The 25,605-nt window shown below is 35.6% G+C and overlaps 1 protein-coding gene across 1 annotated transcript; it reads right to left on the minus strand.

The window, feature by feature from the left end:
* Positions 1–3,557: 3,557 nt before the first annotated feature.
* Positions 3,558–24,265, minus strand: LOC123556434 (PDZ domain-containing protein 11-like). Its single transcript, XM_045347107.2, has 7 exons — positions 24,103–24,265; positions 17,802–17,888; positions 16,623–16,679; positions 11,966–12,016; positions 10,606–10,653; positions 8,068–8,128; positions 3,558–6,515 (listed from the first exon to the last, which is right to left on the minus strand). Exons 1-7 carry the CDS (start codon positions 24,181–24,183, stop codon positions 6,445–6,447), a joined length of 456 nt encoding a protein of 151 aa, XP_045203042.2. The 5' UTR covers positions 24,184–24,265; the 3' UTR covers positions 3,558–6,444.
* Between the last annotated feature and the right edge of the window lie 1,340 nt (positions 24,266–25,605).

Consider the following 25,605-nt stretch of genomic DNA (forward strand, 5'->3'; position numbering starts at 1 on the left):
GCCTCTAGAGAGGTCACAAGGTTTTTTTATTATTTGACCTACTGACCTAGTTTTTGACCGCACGTGACCCAGTTTCGAACCTGACCTAGATATCATCAAGATGAACATTCTGACCAACTTTCATACAGATCCCATGAAAAATATGGCCTTTAGAGAGGTCACAAGGTTTTTCTATTATTTGACCTACTGACCTAGTTTTTGATGGCACGTGACCCAGTTTCAAACTTGATCTAGATATCATCAAGGTGAACGTTCTGACCAATTTTCATGAAGATCTTGCGAAATATATGGCCTCTAGAGAGGTCACAAGGTTTTTCTATTTTTAGATCTACTGACCTAGTTTTTGACGGCACGTGACCCAGTTTCGAACTTGACCTAGATATCATCAAGATGAACATTCTGACCAACTTTCATGAAGATCTTGTGAAATATATGGCCTCTAGAGAGGTCACAAGGTTTTTCTATTTTTAGACCTACTGACCTAGTTTTTGATGGCACGTGACCCAGTTTCGAACTTGACCTAGATATCATCAAGACGAACATTCTGACCAACTTCCATAAAGATCCCATGAAAAATGTGACCTCTAGAGTGGTCACAAGCAAAAGTTTACGGACGCACGCACACACGCACTGACAACGGACGACGCGCGATCACAAAAGCTCACCTTGTCACTTTGTGACAGGTGAGCTAAAAAGCAGGGTGGAGTTTTGTTTCTTGATGTACAGGGTCAGCTTATGATGGTGAACAAGTGTTGCAAGTTTCAAAGCAATAGCTTTGATAGTTTAGGAGAAAAGCTGACCTAAACATAAAACTTAACCAGGCAACGCTGACGCCAATCAAGTGATGACAATAACTCAATATTTTTTTTTCAAAAAATCAGGTGAGCTAAAAATGGTATGCTTTTGAGAAAAGTTGCCAGCGATATCATTCACATAGTACTTTTTTGTCATCTCGGTCTTCCATGTTGATTGTAATGAGGTATGCCATATTCAATCTTAAATACTTTACAAAGAACCTGTTTTACCTCGGATGATCAGTATAACCTGACTACAACTTTTCAACTTCTCATACAAAAGAGGTTAAACAAGCAAATTCGATGAATTGGTATCCCCCACCGAAAGGGTTTGTGGTGAGGAATGGCAAAACAATATATCTGGCAAAAAGTTAAGGATGTTTCTTCAGAGGCAAATATAATTTCTTTAGTCAAAATCAATTTAAGAGAAAATGACTGCTATTTTTTGGTGGGAAGAATGGGGTGGGGGTGGAAGTGGGGGACTGGGTGAGGGTACAAAACATAACATGTTGATTATAAATATTGATGGAAATTTAAAAATTAAAAAAAAAAAAAATGGGGGGGGGGGGGGGGGGGAGGGGGGCTGCGGCATGATGCATGCTCGAGGTGGTGGGCATGACTGGGTGGAGGAGTGAGGTTTGGGAGTGGCACAACTTTGCATGTTGATAAATATTCATGGAAGGTTTGTAAAAAATAAAATAAGAAGGAATAAAAAATTGTTGGGTTTTTTTTTTTTTGGGGGGGGGGGGGGGGGGGGGGCTGGGAGATGACCAAGACAAGGTGGTGACCAGGTGTGGGTACACAACTTCACATGTTTATAATAAATGTTCATGGAAAAGAATGAAAGAAGTTTAATGAAATTCTACCAATTGGTTGGTTTGTTATGTACAAATCTATAGATTTTTAAACAATTAAAGGGCAATAACTCTAAGGAAAATTGACCAATTAAAAAAACAAGAGGACCATGATGGTCCTGAATCGCTCACCTCTTCCCACATGACCCAGTTTTGAGTATGAAGTCGTTTTTTCTATTATTTGACATAGTGACCTAGTTTTTGAGCTCATGTGACCCAGTTTTGAACTTGACATAGATATTATCAAGATAAAAATTCTTTTCATACAGATCCCATGAAAAATATGGCCTTTAGAGAGGTCACAAGGTTTTTCTATTATTTGACCTACTGACCTAATTTTTGTTGGCACGTGACCCACTTTCGAAACTGACCTAGATATCATCAAGATGAACATTCAGACCAACTTTCATACAGATCCCATGAAAAATATGGCCTCTAGCGAGGCCACAAGGTTTTTCTATTATTTGACCTACTGACCTAGTTTTTGACGGCACGTGACCCACTTTCGAACTTGACCTAGATATCATCAAGGTGAACATTCTGACCAATTTTCATGAAGATCTCATGTAATATATGGCCTCTAGAGAGGTCACAAGGTTTTTCTATTTTTTGACCTACTGACCTAGTTTTTGACCGCACGTGACCCAGTTTCAAACTTGACCTAGATATCATCAAGATGAACATTCAGACCAACTTTCATACAGATCCCATGAAAAATATGGCCTCTAGAGAGGTCACAAGGTTCTTTTATTATTTGACCTACTGACCTAGTTTTTGACCGCACGTGACCCAGTTTCGAACCTGACCTAGATATCAGCAAGATGAACGTTCTGACCAATTTTCATGAAGATCTTGTGAAATATATGGCCTCTAGAGAGGTCACAAGGTTTTTCTATTTTTAGACCTACTGACCTAGTTTTTGAAGGCACGTGACCCAGTTTCGAACTTGACCTAGATATCATCAAGATGAACGTTCTGACCAATTTTCATGAAGATCTTGTGAAATATATGGCCTCTAGAGAGGTCACAATGTTTTTCTATTTTTAGACCTACTGACCTAGTTTTTGATGGCACGTGACCCAGTTTCGAACTTGACCTAGATATCATCAAGGTGAACATTCTGACCAATTTTCATGAAGATCTTGTGAAATATATGGCCTCTAGAGAGGTCACAAGGTTTTTCTATTTTTAGACCTACTGACCTAGTTTTTGAAGGCACGTGACCCAGTTTTGAACTTGACCTAGATATCATCAAGATGAACATTCTGACCAACTTTCATAAAGATCCCATGAAAAATGTGACCTCTAGAGTGGTCACAAGCAAAAGTTTACGGACGGACGCACGCACGGACGGACGCACGCACGGACGACGGACACCGCGCGATCACAAAAGCTCACCTTGTCACTTTGTGACAGGTGAGCTAAAAATGAAAGGCATCATCAAAGAATGTTGGTTCATATTTATTTCAAGTTTAATGAAATTCTACCAGCTTGTTACTGAGAAATGGCTGCAGACGTGGATTTTTCATTAAATCAAGGGCAATAACTCTAAGGGAAATTGACTAATAAAAAAAAAACTTGACGGGCATCATCACAGTATGTTGGTGCATGTTTATTTCAAGTTTTATGAAATTCTACCTAATTGTTACTGAGAAATGGCTGTGGACGGACATTTCATTAAATCAAGGGCAATAACTCTAAGGAAAATTGACCAATCAAAATAAAACTTGACGGGCATCATCGCAGAATGCTAGGGCATGTTTATTTCAAGTTTCATGAAATTCTACCTGACAGTTACTGAGAAATGGCTGTGGACGGACGCATGCACGGACATGACGGACGGACAACGCCATTTCAATACCCACCTCCCGATTTCATCGGCGGGGGATAAAATGTAAGTAAAGCATCAAAAAATATATATTTAATACATACAATGGATACTGATTTTTACAAACTCGAGTAACAAAATTAGTTTCACTTGCAAGTAAAGATAAAGACACATATGTAAACAATATATTATTTGGTTATAAAAACATACTGTGATAAAGGCATAGAACTATAAAACTCTGACAAAGCAAACTCTTGTATAATACAACAGTTTTCTTATTTCCTGATTTTTTGTCTGCTTTATTCCATATAAAAATCTTTGGATACAGTGAACTCCGTCTTCCACCTGTCAACTCAGAACTTGTGCATATATCTCGATATAGATCTGATAACATAAATGTAAACTAGCAGCATAATATCCCATGTTCCAATAATCCCTTGACAAGTGTAAGGTTGGCCAAAAAAATTATCTAATCCGGCAGATCACAGTTCTTTTTGTTTTGCAACTATTGAGGGTAAATGAATTTATGTCCAACAGTTATTGCTGTTATGTTTATATTTATACAACAGCACCGCCTTGCGGGTGCTGACGCTCATCTGATTTTTTTGTATAATAGAAATATTGTCCAACCTATGATTTTTTAAGTCTAAAAAGGGCCATCATTCTTGCAAAAATCAGGAAAGAGTTATGTTTGTTGATGAAAAGTGTCCGCTTATGATGGTGAAAAACTGTTCCAAGTTTTAAAGCAATGGCTTTGATAGTTTATGAGAAAAGCTGACTTAAACATAATACCCAACCAAGAAAACTGATTTTCTATGTTCAAAGGGGCAATGATTAATGCAAAAAGGATGGAGTTATGTTTCTTGCTGTACTGGGTCAGCTTATGATGGTGAACAAGTGTTGCAAGTTTCAAAGCAATAGCTTTGATAGTCTAAGAGAAAATGTTGACCTAAAAATAAAACTTAACCAAGAAATCTGATATTTTCTAAGTCTAAAAGGGGCCATAAATCTTGCAAAAAGCAGGATAGAGTTATATTTCTTGCTGTACAGGTTCAGCTTATGATGGTGAACAAGTGTTGCAAGTTTTAAAGCAATAGCTTTGAAAGTTTAAAAGAAAGGCTGACCTAAACATAAAACTTAACCAAGAAAACTGATTTTCTAAGTCCAAAAGGGGCAATGATTAATGCAAAAAGCAGGATGGAGTTATGTTCCTTGCTGTACTGGGTCAGCTTATGATGGTGAACAAGTGTTGCAAGTTTCAAAGCAATAGCTTTGATAGTCTAAGAGAAAACGTTGACCTAAAAATAAAACTTAACCAAGAAATCTGATATTGCTAAGTCCAAAAGTGGCCATAAATCTTGCAAAAAGCAGGATAGAGTTATATTTCTTGCTGTACAGGTTCAGCTTATGATGGTGAACAAGTGTTGCAAGTTTTAAAGCAATAGCTTTGATAGTTTAGGAGAAAAGCTGACCTAAACATAAAACTTAACCAAGAAAACTCATTTTCTAAGTACAAAAGGGGCAATAATTAATGCAAAAAGCAGGATGGAGTTATGTTTCTTGCTGTACTGGGTCAGCTTATGATGGTGGACAAGTGTTGCAAGTTTCAAAGCAATAGCTTTGATAGCCTAAGAGAAAAAGTTGACCTAAACATAAAACTTAACCAAGAAATCTGATATTTTCTAAGTACAAAAGGGGCCATAAATCTTGCAAAAAGCAGGATGGAGTTATGTTTCTTACTGTACAGGGTCAGCTTATGATGGTGAACAAGTGTTCCAAATTTCAAAGCAATATTTGATAGTTCAGGAGAAAAGCTGACCTAAACATAAAACTTAACCAGGCAACGCCGACGCCGACACCGACGCCGATCAAGTGATGACAATAACTCATCTTTTTTTCCAAAAAATCAGATGAGCTAATAAAATGACTACTAGACAGTTTATCCCATTTCCGTTAAGACATGTCAATATTTGAAAGAAGAATCAGGAGTGGACTTTGAGAACTTGTTATGTATATCATTGTATATTATACAATTTATTTTATTTATTTAAACTTTGCACATACATTTGTACAATGGTGCCTCTATTCACTGTATTATAAATCGACCCACATGAAAACTTGAAAAATATGTCTGCACAATAATGTCTGGAACAATTTATGTAAAAAGTTAAATATTTAGTGTATTCTATGTAAAAATGTAAACAGTCTTTATACTCTTCAATAAAAAGTTTCATTTCATATACTGAATTTATATATCGAGTAGAACAAATGATAAAATAGAGAAACACACAAATGAAATGCTCTTTTTTCCAGAAGTTTGCTGAAAAATCAAAATTTCTTCTGTCTTTACGAATAAAAAGGTCAATTTGACCAATTCTTCTTTACTTTTAAAAAACAATGTCAAAGTGAAAATAGTATTACACTGGAAATAGTAACAAAAAATTTAATATTAAATGGCTTTATTTTACTGTGATGGTGCTAACAAGTACAAAATAAAGGAAACTGATACATCAAGGCAGTCTCATAATGCAATCTAAACTTCTGTGTAACATTTTCACATCTGAACTGGGAATTTTTCAAATTGGTAAGACAGATATCTCAACAACTGCTGAGCACTGGTCCATTAACTGCATCAACCTAACTCATAAAGCCCTGATACCAGCCAGAAAACTATTTACAAAATGCATCATATCTTGAAAAAGAATGTTTGAAGAGTTAAAAATATAACAATTGATATATTTAAAAAATCCTCTGAAAATTTCAGATGGAATGTTCAAATGTTTATTATGAATGCAATGTTAATTCCTTAGTCTTGACAAATGAATAAAAGATATGAATGTTTCACAAAATATTCCTGGCAAGTGTTCCAAAGTTTCATGGAGTAAACGGAATGTCAAAACTACTTGGAATGCTGAAAAATTGCATGATCTCTCTGACAGAATGGATATGTCCATTTTCAGATGAAGTGCTATCTGTAAGCCTGTGGACTGTCTGGTGCTCCCGATGGACTTCGACCTTTGTAATATGTCTGGTTATAACCTGGAAAATTGAACTTAATTTGAAACATACATTATCCCCAATGGTTCATACAGGACATTTGAGACAAAATTCAAGTATTTTTCAAGAACTGATCAAGTACAAGCTTTACTTTTTCAAGGACTCTTTTTCTAGAAACAGTTTCCTGAAATCTTGGTCAGAACAACTGAAATCAACTACCTATCAATTGTGTTACTGGGGAAATTGCACACTTGTGTAAACTGCTATAAAATGCTATTTGTGCATACTAAAATCTATCAGAGATGAAATACCATATTTTCTTTTATTGTTTCTTTTCAAAATTTTTATGTTTTCCCAAAACAATAAATTGGAGTTTTGGGTGAAATTAAAGCAGTTTTTTTTTTATTCAAAACCTTTTCAGATATCTAGCCTAAGGGGTATTCATCATTTTCAAAGATCTTTCAAGGACTAAAAATAAAATTCAAGGACTTTTCATGATCTATGTAAACCCTGTCACCATCTGGAATTTAACATTTGTATATCACAGTTACATGATATTTATAAATTTGATAAAAAGAGTCAAGGTTCACACAGACTTTAATTGACAAAAAGGTTCAATGAATAGTGGGTATGTTTCAGTTTTCCATGGCATTTTACGTGCTAACAAAAAATGGAAAAACAAGAAATGCTTTTGGTTACCTAAAACATTGTGAAATCAAGTGTCATTCAAATTATCAACCCTGAAAATTGTCTATGATAAAAATGTGTATACAGCCAATTTCAGGCCATGTTTATGATCTTTGTTTCTTTGATGAAAAAAGATATGTAATTTCCAGTACGTATTTTAAAATTTAAAGCTATTATAATAATTTTTGAGGACTTTCCTTCCTTACTCCATATGAAAATCACGAGTTCTTAAGTTCAATGATTTTTACAGGATAAGTTTCCTAAATGCATGAATTTTTCAGGTCTGATCAAAACATGGTGTCTTTATGAGCGGCACAATCAGAAAACCAACATACTATTAGTGGCTTTGAGACCAGCATGGATCCAGACCAGCCTGCGCATCCATGCAGACTGGTCAGGATCCATGCTGTTCGCTTTCAAAGCCTATCTAAATTAGAGAAACTGTTAGCAAACAGCATGGATCCTAACAAGACTGCACGGATGTGCAGGCTGGGCTGGATCTATGCTGGTTGCAAAGCCACTATGTTGGTTTTCTCATGACATGGCTCATTATGTATTTATTTCATATATTGTTCTGTTTCTATTCATTTTCAGAAATAACCAAGCACTTCAGCTAAAAAGATATTCATACTCCTTGACCAAAACACATAGGAATGAATAAGCATAACATACATGTAAAGTTAATTCAAAAGGCAGCAACTTTCATTGGATACAACTGTTTAGAACTTTGAAAATGGTTCACAGGTAAGGAAGCCAAGAAGTCTTTTAAACTTTACATGGCTGAAATGCAAAGCCAGTTATCTAAATATTACATCTAGTATCCCTACTGAGCTATTAAAGGTTTATGTAATAGGAAAGAAAGATTAACATTGGATAGTGTGCCTTGATATATAAAGAACAACCTTACCGTATGGGAAATATCTAACAACCATCCATATGGACGTGTTCATCTTCAATATTTTCACAGCCTGTAAAATACATTAGAATGTATGTTAAATACAATTACAGCCTCACACTCAAATAAGTACAAGCAAAAACCACATAACAAAATGTGCTAATATTCATTCAATAATTTAATGCAGTCATGAAACATTATTTAGGAATGTACCGAATATTCATATACAATGTATTTGACATGACTTTATCTGTCTCTTCAGTTTAAATCAAAAGACTTATTTATTGACATAACTGTTGCTAAAAGACTGCAGTTCATAATTCCAGCAGCTTTAATATTTCCAGCAACAAGAGATGTGCCATAGGACATTGGTGCATCCCATCACTGTATGGTCTTATGTTGATGTTTGACAATGAAAGATAAAACTTTCATATGACCTGAGGCTGGAGGTGTGAGTCATGGGCTGTGGGGGTGGGGGTTTTGGGAGTATAATACAAAACATCATCAAGAAACGCAAGACAAAAGAAACTGAATTAGTAAAAAAATTTACTTTCTTTTTGACGGGAGCAGGTAAATCCAAAATGAAAACCTAGGTGAACAACGTCATACGCTAAACAACATTCCTATAGTTTCATGACTCCAAGTTAACTAGTTATAGACATAGTTTTCAGACATCTGATTGGTCTAGATCTTGGTTCCAGAAAATAATTGTAGACTGGATAATATTAATCTGCATTATGTCCTTAACCCTTACCCTGCTAAATTTCTATAATAAACTTATCTGCATTTCAATCTGGGCAGTAATATTAACTGTCAAAAGGGGTGATTACCAAAATGACTGAATGGCGAACAGTGCAGATCTTGTTCAGACTGCATGGCTGTACAGCACAAACTTTTAGGCCCATAATGCATACCTTTGAATATGCTGAAAAGGTAATAATGCTGGTCTTATGGATTGATTGAAATAACAAACAAAACCCCAGGTGTACAACTTCTCATGCTTATCAATATTACTTCATGGTTTCATGGCTCTAAGTCAAATACATTAATTTTTCAGATAACATGACATAAATTTTCAGGAACTTTATGCAGATTTTTACTAAAGTCAAGAGTCATAACTCTGGTTTGGCTGAATGGAATCCCAAACAACACCCTAGGTTCACAACATCACATGCTGAACAACTTTCCAACAAGAATTAATGACCTTATGTTAAAGGGTCATAATGCCTTTGATTAAAATTTGGCTGCCACATTTTTTGTAATGAACATAAAATATAATATGAGCCGCATCATGAGAAAACCAACATAGTGGGTTTGCGACCCGCATGGATTCAGACCAGCCTGCACATCCATGCAGTCTGGTCAGGATCCATGCTGTTCGCTTTCAAAGCCTATTGCAATTAAAGAAACCATTAGCGAACAGCATGGATCCTGACCAGACTGCGCGGATGTGCAGGCTGGTCTGGATCCATGCTTGTTGCAAAGCCACTATGTTGGTTTTCTCATGGTGCAGCTCAAATATATTATTTTCCTGTTAAATCAGATGTTTGATAATTATTTTCTCATGTATTTGTTGTAGGTTTGCTAACATAATAGAAAGTTCTACAAAATGCACTGTTTTGATTATCTCCCTTTGTGACCTTCATCTCATAATTTCATGTGTAATATTAAAAGTAGCACTTTTCTAACTATTTACTTATGTGTAGTCTCTATTTGGACAGCAACATATTAATCTGTTTTTAACATAAAAGCAAGAGCCTTGTGGAACTTTTAAATTATACTTTTTAGATACATATGTTACAAACTTTCAGGCCTTTTATTCATACTTTTTTCTACTAAATCAAGGGCCATAACTCTGGTTTGGCCCACTGGAATATCTAACAAAATCCGAGATGCAAATCTTCACATGCTGAAAAACAATCCTGTTTCATAACTCTATAATTATATCAAATAAGAGATATGCATGTCATAAACTCTGGCATACCGACATCCTGACAAGGGCACAAAACCTCTCCCCTAATTTTGGGGGTTCAAAAGTGCACTTGCATCTAGGACCACTAACAACAACTGTATTTCAGTTCATTTAGTGTCCATTAAGTGACATCTGGAATGCTTAGCTTTTATGTGGCATCACAGACACATGAACTCGTTAGAACTGTAAACATGTAGGTCATATTGACTGATTGCTGTGTATGCATGAAGTATGTTGGAGGTCTCTTCTACCCGACACAATGTAATTGAGCCATGCCATGAGAAAACCAACATAGTGGCTTTGCATCCGTGCAGACTGGTCAGGATCCATGCTGTTCGCTTTCAAAGCCTACTGGAATTAGAGAAACTGTTAGCGAACAGCATGGCTCCTGACCAGACTGGGCGGATGCACAAGCTGGTCTGGATCCATGCTGGTCGCAAAGCCACTATGTTGGTTTTCTCATGGCGCGGCTCAATTTATACTCATATCAAAACCGCCACAATTCATTTCTCAACAATATAAGAGTTTTTTTCAATCTGTAAATTAAGCAAGGAAAAAGGATGATGTAAAGCACTTACCTCACTATGGTCTATGGCCTCAAAGTTCTGATCATTTACCGACAGAATCTAAAACAGATATTACATGGATTATACAATAAAATAATACATATTTGCTTACTAAACAGGAGCTACTCATATAATGGCATGCTTGACAATTCAACATTTTTATAAAGGAGAACAAGGGACATAACTGCACTTATGTTACCAAGTTATTTTTATTACAATTTGAGATTTTATTATGGCAATGATAATACCTTGCATACAAAAATCCAAACAAAGTTTCTTAGTCAAAGAAGGCCATAATTTGAGATCATTTTAACCAAGTGTTCTCTTACCTGGTTATGTCAGTACATTTGATGTGAAGAATGCCATGCAGAAGTTTCAATCCATATATTATGTAACTGTTACTGTCACTGAGAAACAGCTTGCAAAACTTTTATCAACTTGGTTATGTAAGAGTGCTTGGAGACAGGGATGTGTTACAGAAGTGTCAATCTGACAATAAGTTCCAGACAGCCATATAGAGAAAAGTAACCTTGCCTACAGTTAGCCATGTATCTTAACAAATCAATATGGCTTGAAGGAATTTTGTGCAGGGTCACCAATCTGTCAAATCATTTTGAAATCCAACCACTGTTTGACAAGTGAAGATTTTCAGTTTTCCATATAGATATATAGGGAAAACTAGCCTTCCCCCTGGGGCCATGTTTTTTCAACGAAAGATTTGAGGATCATTTCTATGAATTATTTTCAAATCAAACCAGCAGGTTAGAGAAGAAGCCACATACAGAAAACCACCCGCTATGGGCAATGTCTTTTGGCGAAAAAGAATTATCTGAAGGAAGTAAGTAAAGGTTCACATAAGGTACAATGCTCTGAAATTATTTTGAAATTTGGAGAGCAGTTTCCGAGAAGGATTTTCAAAGTTTTCCATATAGCCATTTTGGAAACTGATCCCCACACTTTCATCCCTGGCAGCCATGTTTCTAAACATAACAGACTGATTTGAAGGAGTTTTTTTTCAAATTTGAAGGAATCTAGTACAAAGTCACCAAAGAAACATTTCTGTGAAATTATTTCAAAACTGTGCTAGCGGTACAGGAGAATTTTTAATCTTAGCCTTTTAGTTGGTATGGCAACCAGAATTCAACAAGGATGACCTAGAAGGAATCTGAAAGGGAACCCCCAAAGGAACATTTGTGTGAAGTTTGTTGAAATTGGCATAGTGGTTTAGGAGCAGAAGTTTTTTTAAAGAAATTGTGTAAGGTAATTGTTGATAACTCAAGGAATTCCCTCATCTCATTGCAACCTCAAATGACTGGGTGTTTAACTGCATATTTGCCTGCTAATTTTGTGAGAGTAAAGTTACTCTAGTTACCTGATCTCCTTCCTGTAGTCCTAATCTGTCAGCTTCACTGTTCGCCATCACCTGTAATAAACAGACGGTCTAATTAGGAAAAGTGAATATGAGCAATAACGATCTATAGATGTAAAACCAGTTTCTCTAACTCTTGTTTCGATTATAATGTTCAATTTAGAAAATTAAACCACGACAACTACATTTCTGCAGGAAATGTTCAAATTTAATGTAAGTCCTATTTAATATCAGCACTTGTAGCATTAAAGGAATTCTTAATAATTATTAAACACAACTAATGTTAAACGTTTTACAACAGGAAACCACTTCAATACACCTGGATGGAGTTACGTTTCTTGCTGTACAGGGTCAGCTTATGATGGTGAACAAGTGTTCCAAGTTTCAAAGCAATAGCTTTGATAGTTTAGGAGAAAAGCTGACCTAAACATAAAACTTAACCAGGCAAAGCCGACGCAGACGCTGACACCGATCAAGTGATGACAATAACTCATCATATTTTTTTTTTCAAAAAATCAGATGAGCTAACAAGAGCACCGCCTTGCGGGTGCTGACGCTCATCTGATTTTTTTGTATAATAGAAATATTGTCCTACCCATGATTTTCTAAGTCTAAAAAGGGCCATCATTCTTGCAACAAGAGGGCCATGAAGGCCCTGTATCGCTCACCTTACCTAAAGACCATCAAGATTAATATTCTGACCAAGTTTCATTAAGATATGGTCATAAATGTGGCCTCTGAAGTGTTAACTAGCTTTTCCTTTGATTTGACCCTGTGACCTAGTTTTTGACCCCACATGACCCAGATACGAACTTGACTTAAAGATCATCAAGATTAACATTCTGACTAAGTTTCATGAAGATACAGTCATAAATGTGGCCTCAAGACTGTTCACAAGCTCTTCCTTTGATTTGACCTAGTGACCTAGTTTTGACCCCAGATGACCCAGATTTGAACATGACCTATAGATCATCAAGATTAACATTCTGACCAAGTTTCATTAAGATATGGTCATAAATGTCGCCTCTACAGTGTTAACTAGCTATTCCTTTGATTTGACCTGGTGACCTAGATTTTGATCCTACATTACCCAGATTTAAATTAAACCCTGAGCTCATCAAGATTAACATACTGACCAAGTTTCACGAAGATACAGTCATAAATGTGGCCTCTACATGTTAACAAGCTTTTCCTTTGATTTGACCTGGTGACCTAGTTTTTGACCCCAGATGACCCAATATCGAACTCGTCCAAGATTTTATTGAGGGTAACATTCTGACCAAGTTTCATTAAGATTGGGCCAAAATTGTGACCTCTAGAGTGTTAACAAGCTTTTCCTTTGATTTGACCTGGTGACCTAGTTTTTGACCCAGATGACCCAATATCGAACTCGTCCAAGATTTTATTAAGGGCAACAATTTGACCAAGTTTCATTAAGATTGGGCCAAAATTGTGACCTCTAGAGTGTTAACAGTCAAATTGTTGACCACGACGGACGACGGACACAGGGCGATCACAAAAGCTCACCCAGGTGAGCTAAAAAGCAGGACAGGGTTATGTTTCTTGATGTACAGCGTCCGCTTATGATGGTGAAAAACTGTTGCAAGTTTTAAAGCAATAGCTTTGATAGTTTATGAGAAAAGCTGACTTAAACATAATACTCAACCAAGAAAACTGATTTTCTAAGTCACAATGGGGCAATAATTATTGCAAAAAGCAGGATGGAGTTATGTTTCTTGCTGTACAGGGTCAGCTTATGATGGTGAACAAGTGTTGCAAGATTCAAAGCAATAGCTTTGATAGTTTAAGAGAAAAAGTTGACCTAAACATAAGACTTAACCAAAAAATCTGATATTGCTAAGTCCAAAAGGGGCCATAAATCTTGCAAAATGCAGGATGGAGTTATGTTTCTTGATGTACAGGGTCAGCTTATGATGGTGAACAAGTGTTCAAGTTTCAAAGCAATAGCTTTGATAGTTTAGGAGAAATGCTGACCTAAACATAAAACTTAACCAAGAAAACTGATTTTCTAAGTCCAAATGGGGCAATAATTCTTGCAAAAAGCAAGATGGAGTTATACTTCTTGATGTACAGGGTCAGCTTATGATGGTGAACAAGTGTTGCAAGTTTCAAAGCAATAGCTTTGATAGTTTAGGAGAAAAGTTGACCTAAACATAAAACTTAACCAAGAAATCTGATATTTTCTAAATACAAAAGGGGCCATAAATCTTGCAAAAAGCAGGATGGAGTTAAGTTTCTTGCTGTACAGGGTCAGCTTATGATGGTGAACAAGTGTTCCAAGTTTCAAAGCAATAGCTTTGATAGTTTAGGAGAAAAGCTGACCTAAACATAAAAATTAACCAGGCAAAGCCGACGCAGACGCCGACACTGATCAAGTGATGACAATAACTCATCATTTTTTTTCAAAAAATCAGATAAGCTAACAAGAGCACCACCTTGCAGGTGCTAATGTCATCTGATTTTTTTTGTATAATAGAAATATTGCCCTACCCATGATTTACTAAGTCTAAAAAGGGCCATCATTCTTGCAAAAAGCAGGATAGAGTTATGTTTCTTGATGTACAGTGTCCACTTATGATGGTGAAAAACTGTTGCAAGTTTTAAGCAATAGCTTTGATAGTTTAGGATAAAAGCTCACCTAAACATAAAACTTAACCAAGAAAACTGATTTTCTAAGTGCAAAAGGGGCAATAATTCTTGCAAAAAGCAAGATGGAGTTATGTTTCTTGATGTGCAGGGTCTGCTTATAATGGTGAACAAGTATTCCAAGTTTCAAAGCAATAGCTTTGATAGTTTAGGAGAAAAGTTGACCTAAACATAAAACTTAACCAAGAAATCTGATATTTTTTAAGTCCAAAAGGGGCCATAAATAATGCAAAAAGCAGGATGGAGTTATGTTTCTTGCTGTACAGGGTCAGCTTATGATGGTGAACAAGTGTTGCAAATTTTAAAGCAATAGCTTTGATAGTTTAGGATAAAAGCTGACCTAAACATAAAACTTAACCAAGAAAACTGATTTTCTAAGTCCAAAAGGGGCAATTATTCTTGCCAAAAGCAAGATGGAGTTATGTTTCTTGATGTACAATGTCTGCTTATGATGGTGAACAAGTATGCCAAGTTTCAAAGCAATAGCTTTGATAGTTTAGGAGAAAAGTTGACCTAAACATAAAACCTAACCAAGAAATCTGATATTTTTTAAGTCCAAAAGGGGCCATAAATAATGCAAAAAGCAGGATGGAGTTATGTTTCTTGCTGTACAGGGTCAGCTTATGATGGTGAACAAGTGTTCAAAGTTTCAAAGCAATAGCTTTGCTAGTTTAGGAGTAAAGCTGACCTAAACATAAAACTTAACCAAGAAAACTCATTTTCTAAGTCCAAAAGGGGCAATAATTCTTGCAAAAAGCAAGATGGAGTTATGTTTCTTGATGTACAATGTCTGCTTATGATGGTGAACAAGTATTCCAAGTTTCAAAGCAATAGCTTTGATAGTTTAGGAGAAAAGTTGACCTAAACATAAAACTGAACCAAGAAATCTGATATTTTCTAAGTACAAAAGAGGCAATAAATCTTGCAAAAAGCAAGATGGAGTTATGTTTTTTGCTATACAGGGTCAGCTTATGATGGTGAACAAGTATTCCAAGTTTCAAAGCAATAGCTTTGCTAGTTTAGGAGAAAAGCTGACCTAAACATAAAACTTAACCAGGCAACGCAGACGCAGACAACCGCTCAAGTGATGACAATAACTCATCTTTTTTTTTCAAAAAATCAGATGAGCTAAAAATGAAGAAATGAAGATAAAAAAAAGAAGAAAATTGAATAAAGGGAGATAATTCAAAAACAAGGTAAAGTAGTTATGGTTCTTTGACACTGCACTTCCTTTCAATGGCCTCTATCATTTTGTGATGTTTCAATGAAATGCCATTAATACTTCTCAAGTAATGCTCCGGACAAGCCTTATTTTGTATAATAAAGGGAGATAATCAAAAAACTAGATTGAGTTACGGTTCTTTGACACTGCACTTCCCATTAACATCCTCTATCATTTTGTGAAGTTTCAATAAAATGCCACTAATACTTTGCAGGTAATGCTCCGAACATGTCTTATTTTGTATGATAAAGTGAGATAATTCAAAAACTAGATAAGGTAACGTTATGATTCTTTGACAATGCACTTTGTCTTAATGGCCTCTATGATTTTGTGAAGTTTCAATCAAATGCCATTAATACGTTTTAAGTTATACTCTGGACAAAAGTGTGACGGACGGAAGGAAGGACGGACAAAGTGACAACTATATGCTCACCCTTTGGGGAACATAAAAATCCTCTTTCAATTAACCTTTGGTAGTTGAAATCCATGAATTGATATTCTGATGAAACAGAAGTTCTGGTAAAAAAACACAAAATTGGATGCCCATGTAATGATTGCACATTAGCCAACATACAAGAGAAACAGTCTGTATGACCTGATATAGAGTAGGACACATCTGAAATGTCATATTTATTACAGCCACCTGATAAGCAGATAACTCCATGATATAATGGTCAAGTTTGACAGCATCACATACAGACGTAGATGTAGAACTCTTATATTCAGAGAAAAATTCAGTCTAACACTGCAACTGAAAATATATGTTATTACCTTGGATATGTAAATACCACAGTTGTGTTCCCTTCCACCTCTGATGTTGAAACCAAGCTGTAAGGTATGATATTTCATGATTAGAAAATGAGCCGCGCCATGGGAAAACCAACATAGTGGCTTTGCGACCAGCATGGATCCAGACCAGCCTGCCCAGTCTGGTCAGGATCAATGCTGTTCCCTTTCAAAGCCTATTGCAACTGGAGAAACTGTTAGCGAACAGCATGGATCCTGACCAGACTGCGTGGATGTGCAGGCTGGTCTGGTTCCATGCTGGTCGCAAAGCCGCCACTATGTTGGTTTTCCCATGGCATGGCTCAGATGTACTTAAGGCAATGTAATAAACAATAAATGCACAATATTATACTTCAGTAAGTTAAACAAAATGCTAAATTGTACTTGTATGTATAGATCATGCAATTCATTTATAACTTTAACAGACACTTACACTGACCCTGTCAAATTAAACACAATATACATTGTACATCTTAAAAACAGTAAAATTACACCATAACTATTGTTGTGCCCTTTTTTCAGCAAAATCTGTAATATAATGATGAGAAGGCATGCCTTTACAACATAAAAACTGTTGTACTTTTTAGATTCTTGGTGCCATGATCATAACTGATAACTTGACCACTGGTGTTTGACCACTGGTATTTTGACCAATGGTGCCAGACCAAGAGGAAACAAACAACAAAACAATCATGATTTGTACATGTCATACCCTGTCTGTGTATTATATAGAATATGGTTAAAAGGAATTCCTCATTTAAACAAACAAAATAATCTGAATGAGTGACAAACAAGTGAGAAAATATTGACAAAAATGACTACTGGTACGTTGTTTTGACTATTCCTTAGAGACACTGGTGCAATAATACCAAAAATGACCATCTACATAAACTTAATGAGTGATTCGGTATCAATCATACAAAACACAAACAAGATGGTGTCGGCTGAAATCAAGACAGCTTAAATACAGGTCTACAACAGAACAAATAAGCTTACCAAAATATGTGACACTGTTATACTTATGCAAGTTTTGGCCAGCATTCCATTTATTACAGCCGGACCCTATTGTATACTATGAGCATGACATGTATAAAACACACATGCTGTCTTGCTGTAATTTTCTTTCCAGTGGATACTTACATATGATAATACCGGTATACTAACCTGTTCTGAAGTTTTGCTTCTTTGTAAACTGATGTTACGTGGTAAGAATCTTTCAATATCCGAACAATAATCTGGGTGATGGTCTCTCTGTAATAAAAATGACATTATGATACTATTGTAAATATACATTGTAATCAATGTCTATTTACTTAAATTTGATAAAAAAAATAATTAATTGTGTTTTGTGTTGGTTGTATGAACTAATCAATGCACTGACATCGTTTAGTTTTTTTTTTTAGAAAAAAAAAAACAACGTACGTCTGCTACCACTCACTAGGCAGACAATGTAAAATGCCACAAATCTAGGGACATAACTCCCTCGGTGAATATCACTGAACAGTGTAACAGTCCAATGACATGCACAACTTGACTTTGCAATGATCACTTTTGTGAACTTTGGTGTAATACCAGTTGATAGTATATCAACAGTTGCGTTGACAATGTAAAATGTAACAAATCAAAGGCCGTAACTCCACTGAAAAACTTAAACCTAGAATATGCCAATGATATGCACTTAACTATTCTTCACACTGATCACACATTCAATTGGTGAACTTTAGCCAAATAATAAAAGTATAATAGTGTAAATACTGTAAAATATAAATAAGAGGGTCATGATGACCCTACATAGTTCACCAGTTAATTTTTGCACAGCAGTTAATTTTTTTGCCTTGGAATCATCAAGATAAACATTCTGACCAAGTTTCATGAAGATAGGGTCATAAATGTGGCCTCTACAGTGTTAACAAGCTTTTCCTTTAATTTGGGTGGAGACATAATAGTTTTTGACCCCACATGACCCAGTTTCGAACATGGCCTAGAATTCATCAGCATAAACATTCTTACCAAGTTTCATGAAGACTAGATCATAAATATGGCCTCTAGGGTGTTAACAAGCTTTTCCTTTGATTTCAGCAGGTAACCTAGTTTTTGATCCCAAATGAGCCATTTTTTAAGCCTAGGAATCATCGAGATAAACATTCTCACCAAGTTTCATGAATATAGGGAGGGTCATACATGTGTTTTATCAAGCTTTTCCTTTGATTTGATGGGGTGACCTAGTTTTTCATCCCATATGACCAAGTTTGGAACTTGGCCTAGGAATCATCAAAAACATTCTGACAAAGTTTGATGAAGACAGGGTCATAAATGTGGCCTCAAGCTTTTGCTTGAATTTGATCTGGTGACCTAGTTTTTAAGCCTACATGACCCAGTTTCTATCTTGGCCTAGAAATTATCAAGATAAACATTCTGTGCAAGTTTGTATCAAATCAGAGCATAAATGAAACCTCTATATGGCTGAAAGGGCCTAAATGGAGAAGTTTGCTAATTTCAGGGGCAATAACTCTAGAACCCATGACGGAATCTAGCTGGTTTTCAAAAGCAACCAAGATCTTATTGTAACCTAAGTTGTGTGTGAGTGTGGTTAAGATTGAATGTAAAATGTCACTCCTATCATGTTCACAAGGTAGAAATTAACAAAGTTTGGCTCTTTCAGAGGTCAATCAGGGGCCATAACTCTGGAACCTATAGTTGGATCTGAAGAATTCATCATGGAATCCAAGATCTATTGTTTTAAAGATATTTCACAAGTCTGTATCAAATCAAACTATAAATGAACTCTCTATATGGCTGCAAAAGCCAAAATATTTAGTTTTTGCTTTTTAATGGGCTATAACTCTGGAATCCATGAAGGGAACTGGCCAGTTATTGAAAGGAATTGAGATATCATGCTAATAAAAGTTGTGTGCAGATTTGATAAAAAATCAATTGCAAAATGTAGTCTCTATCTTGTGCACAAGCCAAAATAGCAAATTTTGGCTATTTAAGGGGCCATAACTCTGGAACCCATGATGAGATCTGGCCAGTTTTCAACAGGATCAGAGATATTATGCAAATACAAGTTGTTTGCAAGTTTAATTAATTTAAAAATTGGTTGCAAAATGTGGTCTATATCGTATTAACAAGAAATTGTGTACAGACGACTGATGATAACAAAAGCTCACGTAGTCAGTGAACCGGAAAACTACTGCAGACAATATGCACAACTAGGCTTGGCTTGGCAATGATCACTACTGCGAAGTTTTCAGTAAATCCACCTGCAGGTATCTGAGGAGTTGCCTGGACAAACTTTGTGACCAGCGAACAGACAGATTGCACATGATAAATATGTCCTCCCTACTTCATGTGAGAGACATCATGGTTATATACAATTAAAGCTGAATGAAAGTATTCAATCAATTCAATACATGTCTATACATTGATAAACATTGATGATACCTTACATTTGTCACAGTTTATTCGTTTGTTTGTTTTGGGTTTAACGCCTTTCTTTAACAGTATTTCAGTCATGTAACGGCGGGCAGTTAAGCTAACCAGTGTTCCTGGATTCTGTACCAGTACAAACCTGTTCTCAAGTAACTGCCAACTTCCCCACATGAATCAGAGGTGGAGGACTAATGATTTCAGACACAATGTCATTTATTAAATAGTCATGGAGAACACACGCCCCGCCCGAGGATCGAACTCACGACCCAGCGATCCATAGACCAACGCTCTTACCTACTGAGCTAAGCGGGCGGGCCCATTTGTCACAGAGGCAATGTAATTCATATACCTGTGTTTTATAATATAGTTATAATTATTGATGATATACTTAAACTGTCATGTTCAACAAACTGGTGATTTTAATCTCAACTTTTTATTGTTGTTTTTTTTGTAGTATTTACAGATGCTGATATATCAGACTTAAAAAGTCAATAAAATTTTGTGGAACTTGACTTCATTAATTTCAAACAAATTTCTTAAGGAAATTCAGGATGGTAAAAAATACAAATTGAAATTTCATCAATATTATACAAGAGGGCCATGGTGGCCTTAGATCACTCACCTGAGTTTCAGAACTTAAACAGGCTACAAAGTGTGCAAACATGGAAGAAAACAAAAACACACTCCATGTGACAAAAGTTCCAGTGCTTAGAAAGTAGATATTGATTTCATACATTATACAGAAGTGTGACAGATGACAAACAGCTTAAAAACTACATTTGATTTTGCCTGTCACATTAGATTTCCAAGCATACAGAATCGGGCGAAATCAACACCCATATACATTTTTGTATTCCGTTTTCGCTATTGTAAGTGAAAATAAGTAAGTTCACAACATCATTTATGCATGTTTTAACATATAAAAATATATCTGATGCCTCTTAAATACTTCCTTAATCCAGAGCAATAGATAAGCTTTCAGAATGAATTGGGTATTACCCCATCATTTTGGTTTTAATTGGGTATTGCCTAAAATCAATAGGGTATTCTAACACATATTACCCCGAGATGTTTACTTTTACTGGGTTTCCATGCATTCTCATTCCATCTGACTCGTCTTTAATCAGCAGCCATGGACAATTGATTTTTCATTCACACACTTTTTTTTATTGACATGTACGCTGGAATGTGTAGATTTTATATAAGATTTTTTGTTTACTGCGCATATCAAACTGTCCAGTAGTTGGTCCAGTAGATCACTCACTACTTCGTTTACAGGTGAATAACTTATGCAACTAGAAATAGTATCATTTAATATATGTAAAACAACCTTCTGCCCATCTGAGACCAACAGGAAAAAATTGGTTATATTACACTTAGACTGCTTTAATTCATCTGGATTTTTTTTCTACCCCGATTATGCCATTTTGCCAACAGACGCTTATTGTTCGCGCATTATTGATCATACAGATGAAAAGTAGGATCTAAGGATTGGTTCGGACTGTATCGCTGTTATCGAGTGCCCGAGACTGATAGAACTGACAAATGTAACATTATTCAAACAGTAGACATACGCTGACAAAATATTTAGTATTTCAAAGATACACACGCATTAGGATGAGAATTGGGTATTTCATGCCTACCATGTTACGTGTATTTCGTGTTATCGATCCGCCATTTTGGGTTAGTATAAACTTAAACGATATATTAATGGCGGCGCGGCAATATTATAGAAATATGAGGGTTAATGTTAAATTAAAAAAAATTGAAAATTCTATACTTAAAATTTTCTGAGATTAGTTTGTCACTCGAGTTTTCCATGAAAAGGATTGTCTAAGAACACGGAACATCCGTAATCCTAGAATCGGAGGCTAGGAATAGGATTACGGTACCGTAGGAAATACGCAGCTTATCTGTTGCTCTGCTTAATCCTAGCCTATCCTCATAGGTGTGTCTAGGAATACGGAACTTCCGTAATCCTAGCATCAGAGGCTACGATTACAGTACCGTAATCGTAGCCGGGTGCGACCCTTTATGTACCAGTTCATTTATGTACCAGGTACTTTATGTACCACTTTGAGACTTAATGTACCACATATATTATATAGTAGCTATACTTTCTACCTATATACCTACTGTGCATAGGTGATAATAGGTGATAATTTGGTTGTAATTTACTGTGAAATTGATTAAATCAACAATATGGGCCAACATTTTAAATTGACTTAAATTAAATATTTAAAGTGATTAAACAGTTTAACAATGCATTTCACAAAATTGGAATAAGGAACCAGGGGTCCTGAAATATTTTCAGAGTCTACTTGTCCACGGACAAGTTGGGCCCACAAATCCACTTGTCCGTACCAAAGAAGAACTTGTCCGTACTTTTTAGTTTAAAAAGGAAAGGATCAGCATTATCATTACTAAACAAATAATACAAACAAACACTTCTGTTGACTTCTATTTTAACTTATATAAAGTTTTTATGTTATGACTAGAACCATCCTTTTGAAAATATGTTATAACTAGCAAGCTAAGTGACTACAACATCCACTTGAAAATATGTTATGACTAGCAAGTTTAGTGAGTAGAGAATAATTAAGAACACTTGAACACATGCCATTGACAAAAATAATCTCAGTACATGTATGTATGCCTAGAATTTCTACCCTGGTCCCATTACATTCAATGAATACTGCACTGGTCTTTCAGGGGTCCTGAAATAAGCTGTCCGAGTTGTTAAATGTCAAAACAATCGACTCGAAAAATTAAGCCACAAATTTTGGCTACTAAACTTTTTTACATAGGTTATAACACACTAAATAGTTGTTGTTCTTTATTCTATATAAAATTGACCTATTTCCAATGACCGCATCACACATCAGGACCCATTTTAAATTTCTGTAACTTACATTTTCTTGAAGAATATTGTCAGTGCTAACTAAAAATCAAAAGAAAAGTGGGGGTCATGTTTGATGCAAGAAAAAAAATTTCAGTCAAACACACAAACTGCAAAATCAGCTAAAAAATGAGACCCCAAATTATACTGGTGGTGTATGATCTAAGTTTCCATGAAAAATTTTGTCATGGTGTTATTTCATGATCAAAATGCTATCTTCATGTCAAGCATAGATCTGTCATGTGATTTTACCAAAAAAAATGCAAAGAAAATAAGGAAAATAGCTCTACACAGCGAAAAAACTGAGGACTATTTGTATCCGCCATTATGCGACTACAATTTTTTTTCGCGCCATTTTTCTATTTAGTGTCTGTATGCCTACATAGCGTCAACCTAGCTAATCGTTTTTCTGAAAATCAAAAATGAAAGTAGATAACGGGAATCCCCAGACTGGCACTCATTTTCAACTTCACGGTTTAATTTTCCAATAATGATCATTAAATGTAGTAAACCAGTCCACGTGTCTATAAATGGCTGCATACATTTTTGTTTTGATAAATTTAAGGGTCATAAATGATCACAAATAGATTAGATATTGCCTTTAGGCATGCGGAAATAACAGATGTCGCCGATTAGTTTCATTTTCATAAAATATTTACCACGGAAATTTTACTTGTCCCCGGACAAGCCAGCTTCTAAAAACTGCTTGTCCGGACCGAGGAATCCACGAATCGGACAACTCGGACAGCTTATTTCAGGACCCCTGGGAACAATTCATAGAGTCAATTAATGCTGGATTTTTTTTTAATTTTATTTTATTTTATATGTGGTACATAAAGTCTCATAAAGTGGTACATAAAGGGCTGGTACATAAGTGGACTGGTACATAAAGTCCCACATTCATCGTAGCCACTGCCTTATATCATATGCATGTTTGAACTTTATGGAAGGCCTTACATGCTAGAACTCTGGCTAGGTGTCCCATTACCAAACTCCTACTATCAACTTCAAATATCATTAACTTTTTCAAGTTAAAAATAAATCAAAACACTGGCTGTATTTATTATCCGAAAGTGGAGTTGTCCGAACTAAATACATTAAGCTTGCTAGAGAAACGTTAGCTAGCATCAGTACCTCATGAGGCGGAATCCATGCCGGCGGGTGCTCGTATGGAGGCAGATATGGAGGAGCAAAGTCTCTTGTATCGGTATTCATTTTTGACTACAAGAAATAGGAAATTCCAAACTAATTAGTAAATTAGTCGATGTCCTCCATTTTGAAATTAATAGGCTAACGCATCAGCAAAATATTGTCACCATCATCGATGCAACAGAATTTCTACTAACTGATAATCAGGGTCTCCCTATTTTGCAGACATTCTCTGCAGTCTGCAGATTGCATAAATTATTATTTAATCATATATTAATATTTTATATTACGAACTAAATTTAAGAATATCATAAATGCATGGATATACAGATTACATATAAAAGCAAAAGGGTTGGGCCACAAGTTTAAACAACATTAGCGGGCTGGCCCTTCCCTGGGCTTTCATGAAATAAAAATGCAAATTGGAAGACCCTTACAGCCTAAAAGAAAAATAAATATTATAAGGATACAGAATTATCAGACAAATACATTCCTACAAAAGAAACTAAGCCAAAAAGTGATCTTCCCTGGCTAACAAAACAAATAATTAGAAAAATTCATAAAAGAGATAAATTATATTGTCAAGTCAAACAAGAAAAAGGAAATTTAAATTATACAACACTGAAAAACAAACTGTCAGTATTAAAATCTGAAATACAGAAAAACAGAGACTGTTGAAAAAATTGTTGAGCAAAGACTGAAAGAAGTAGAAGACAGGAAGAACAGGGCTTCCAATTTAGTTTTGTTCAAAGTGAAAACTTCAGACTCGCCCGATGCGTCAATAAAGAAACAACATGATATAGACCTTGTCCAAAAATTGTATCACCAAATCTGCACAGACAGTGAGGATATCTCAATTAAAACTTGTTTTAGGTTGACAAGCAAGAAAAATCCTGTTGGGATAAGCTCTGACAAACCCTTGAAAGTAGTACTTCCCGTCAAGGAGCAGCGCCGTAAGTTTTTGGTAAATTCCAAGAATATTTCTAAGTTGACGGGCCCCATGTTAAAAGACATTATAGTGTCTAGGGACCTCACTGAAGAACAGAGGAAAGTAAGCAAAAGCTTATATGAGGAAAAACTAAGAAAACAGTCGGAAGGTAAAAATGTTGTACTCCGGCATGGGGAGGTAGTGGAAATTTCTGATCCCTCGCCAGACCACTCATTTCAGGCGTAAAAATAAAAGACAATCTGCAGTTTTTAATAATGTAAATAAGGAAGATGATTTATCTTTTTTAAAAATTGTATATGCTATCTTGACAGTGGGATTTGTAATAAGAAAGAGGAAATTTTAACTCTTTTAAATGAAAAAGACCCTGATATAGTGATTTTCAATGAAATATTGCCTAAAAAGAGACGTAAGAGAAAAAGACTTACTCTCTTAGACTTTGTTATTGAGGGATATGACTTTGTACTTAAATCCCTGACAACAGGGCGTGGTGTAATTATATATTTTCAAACATGTTTATATGCCCAATCGGTAGAAGTTCT

This window comes from Mercenaria mercenaria, chromosome 5 (genome assembly GCF_021730395.1).
Source record: "Mercenaria mercenaria strain notata chromosome 5, MADL_Memer_1, whole genome shotgun sequence".
Lineage (NCBI taxonomy): Eukaryota > Metazoa > Mollusca > Bivalvia > Venerida > Veneridae > Mercenaria > Mercenaria mercenaria.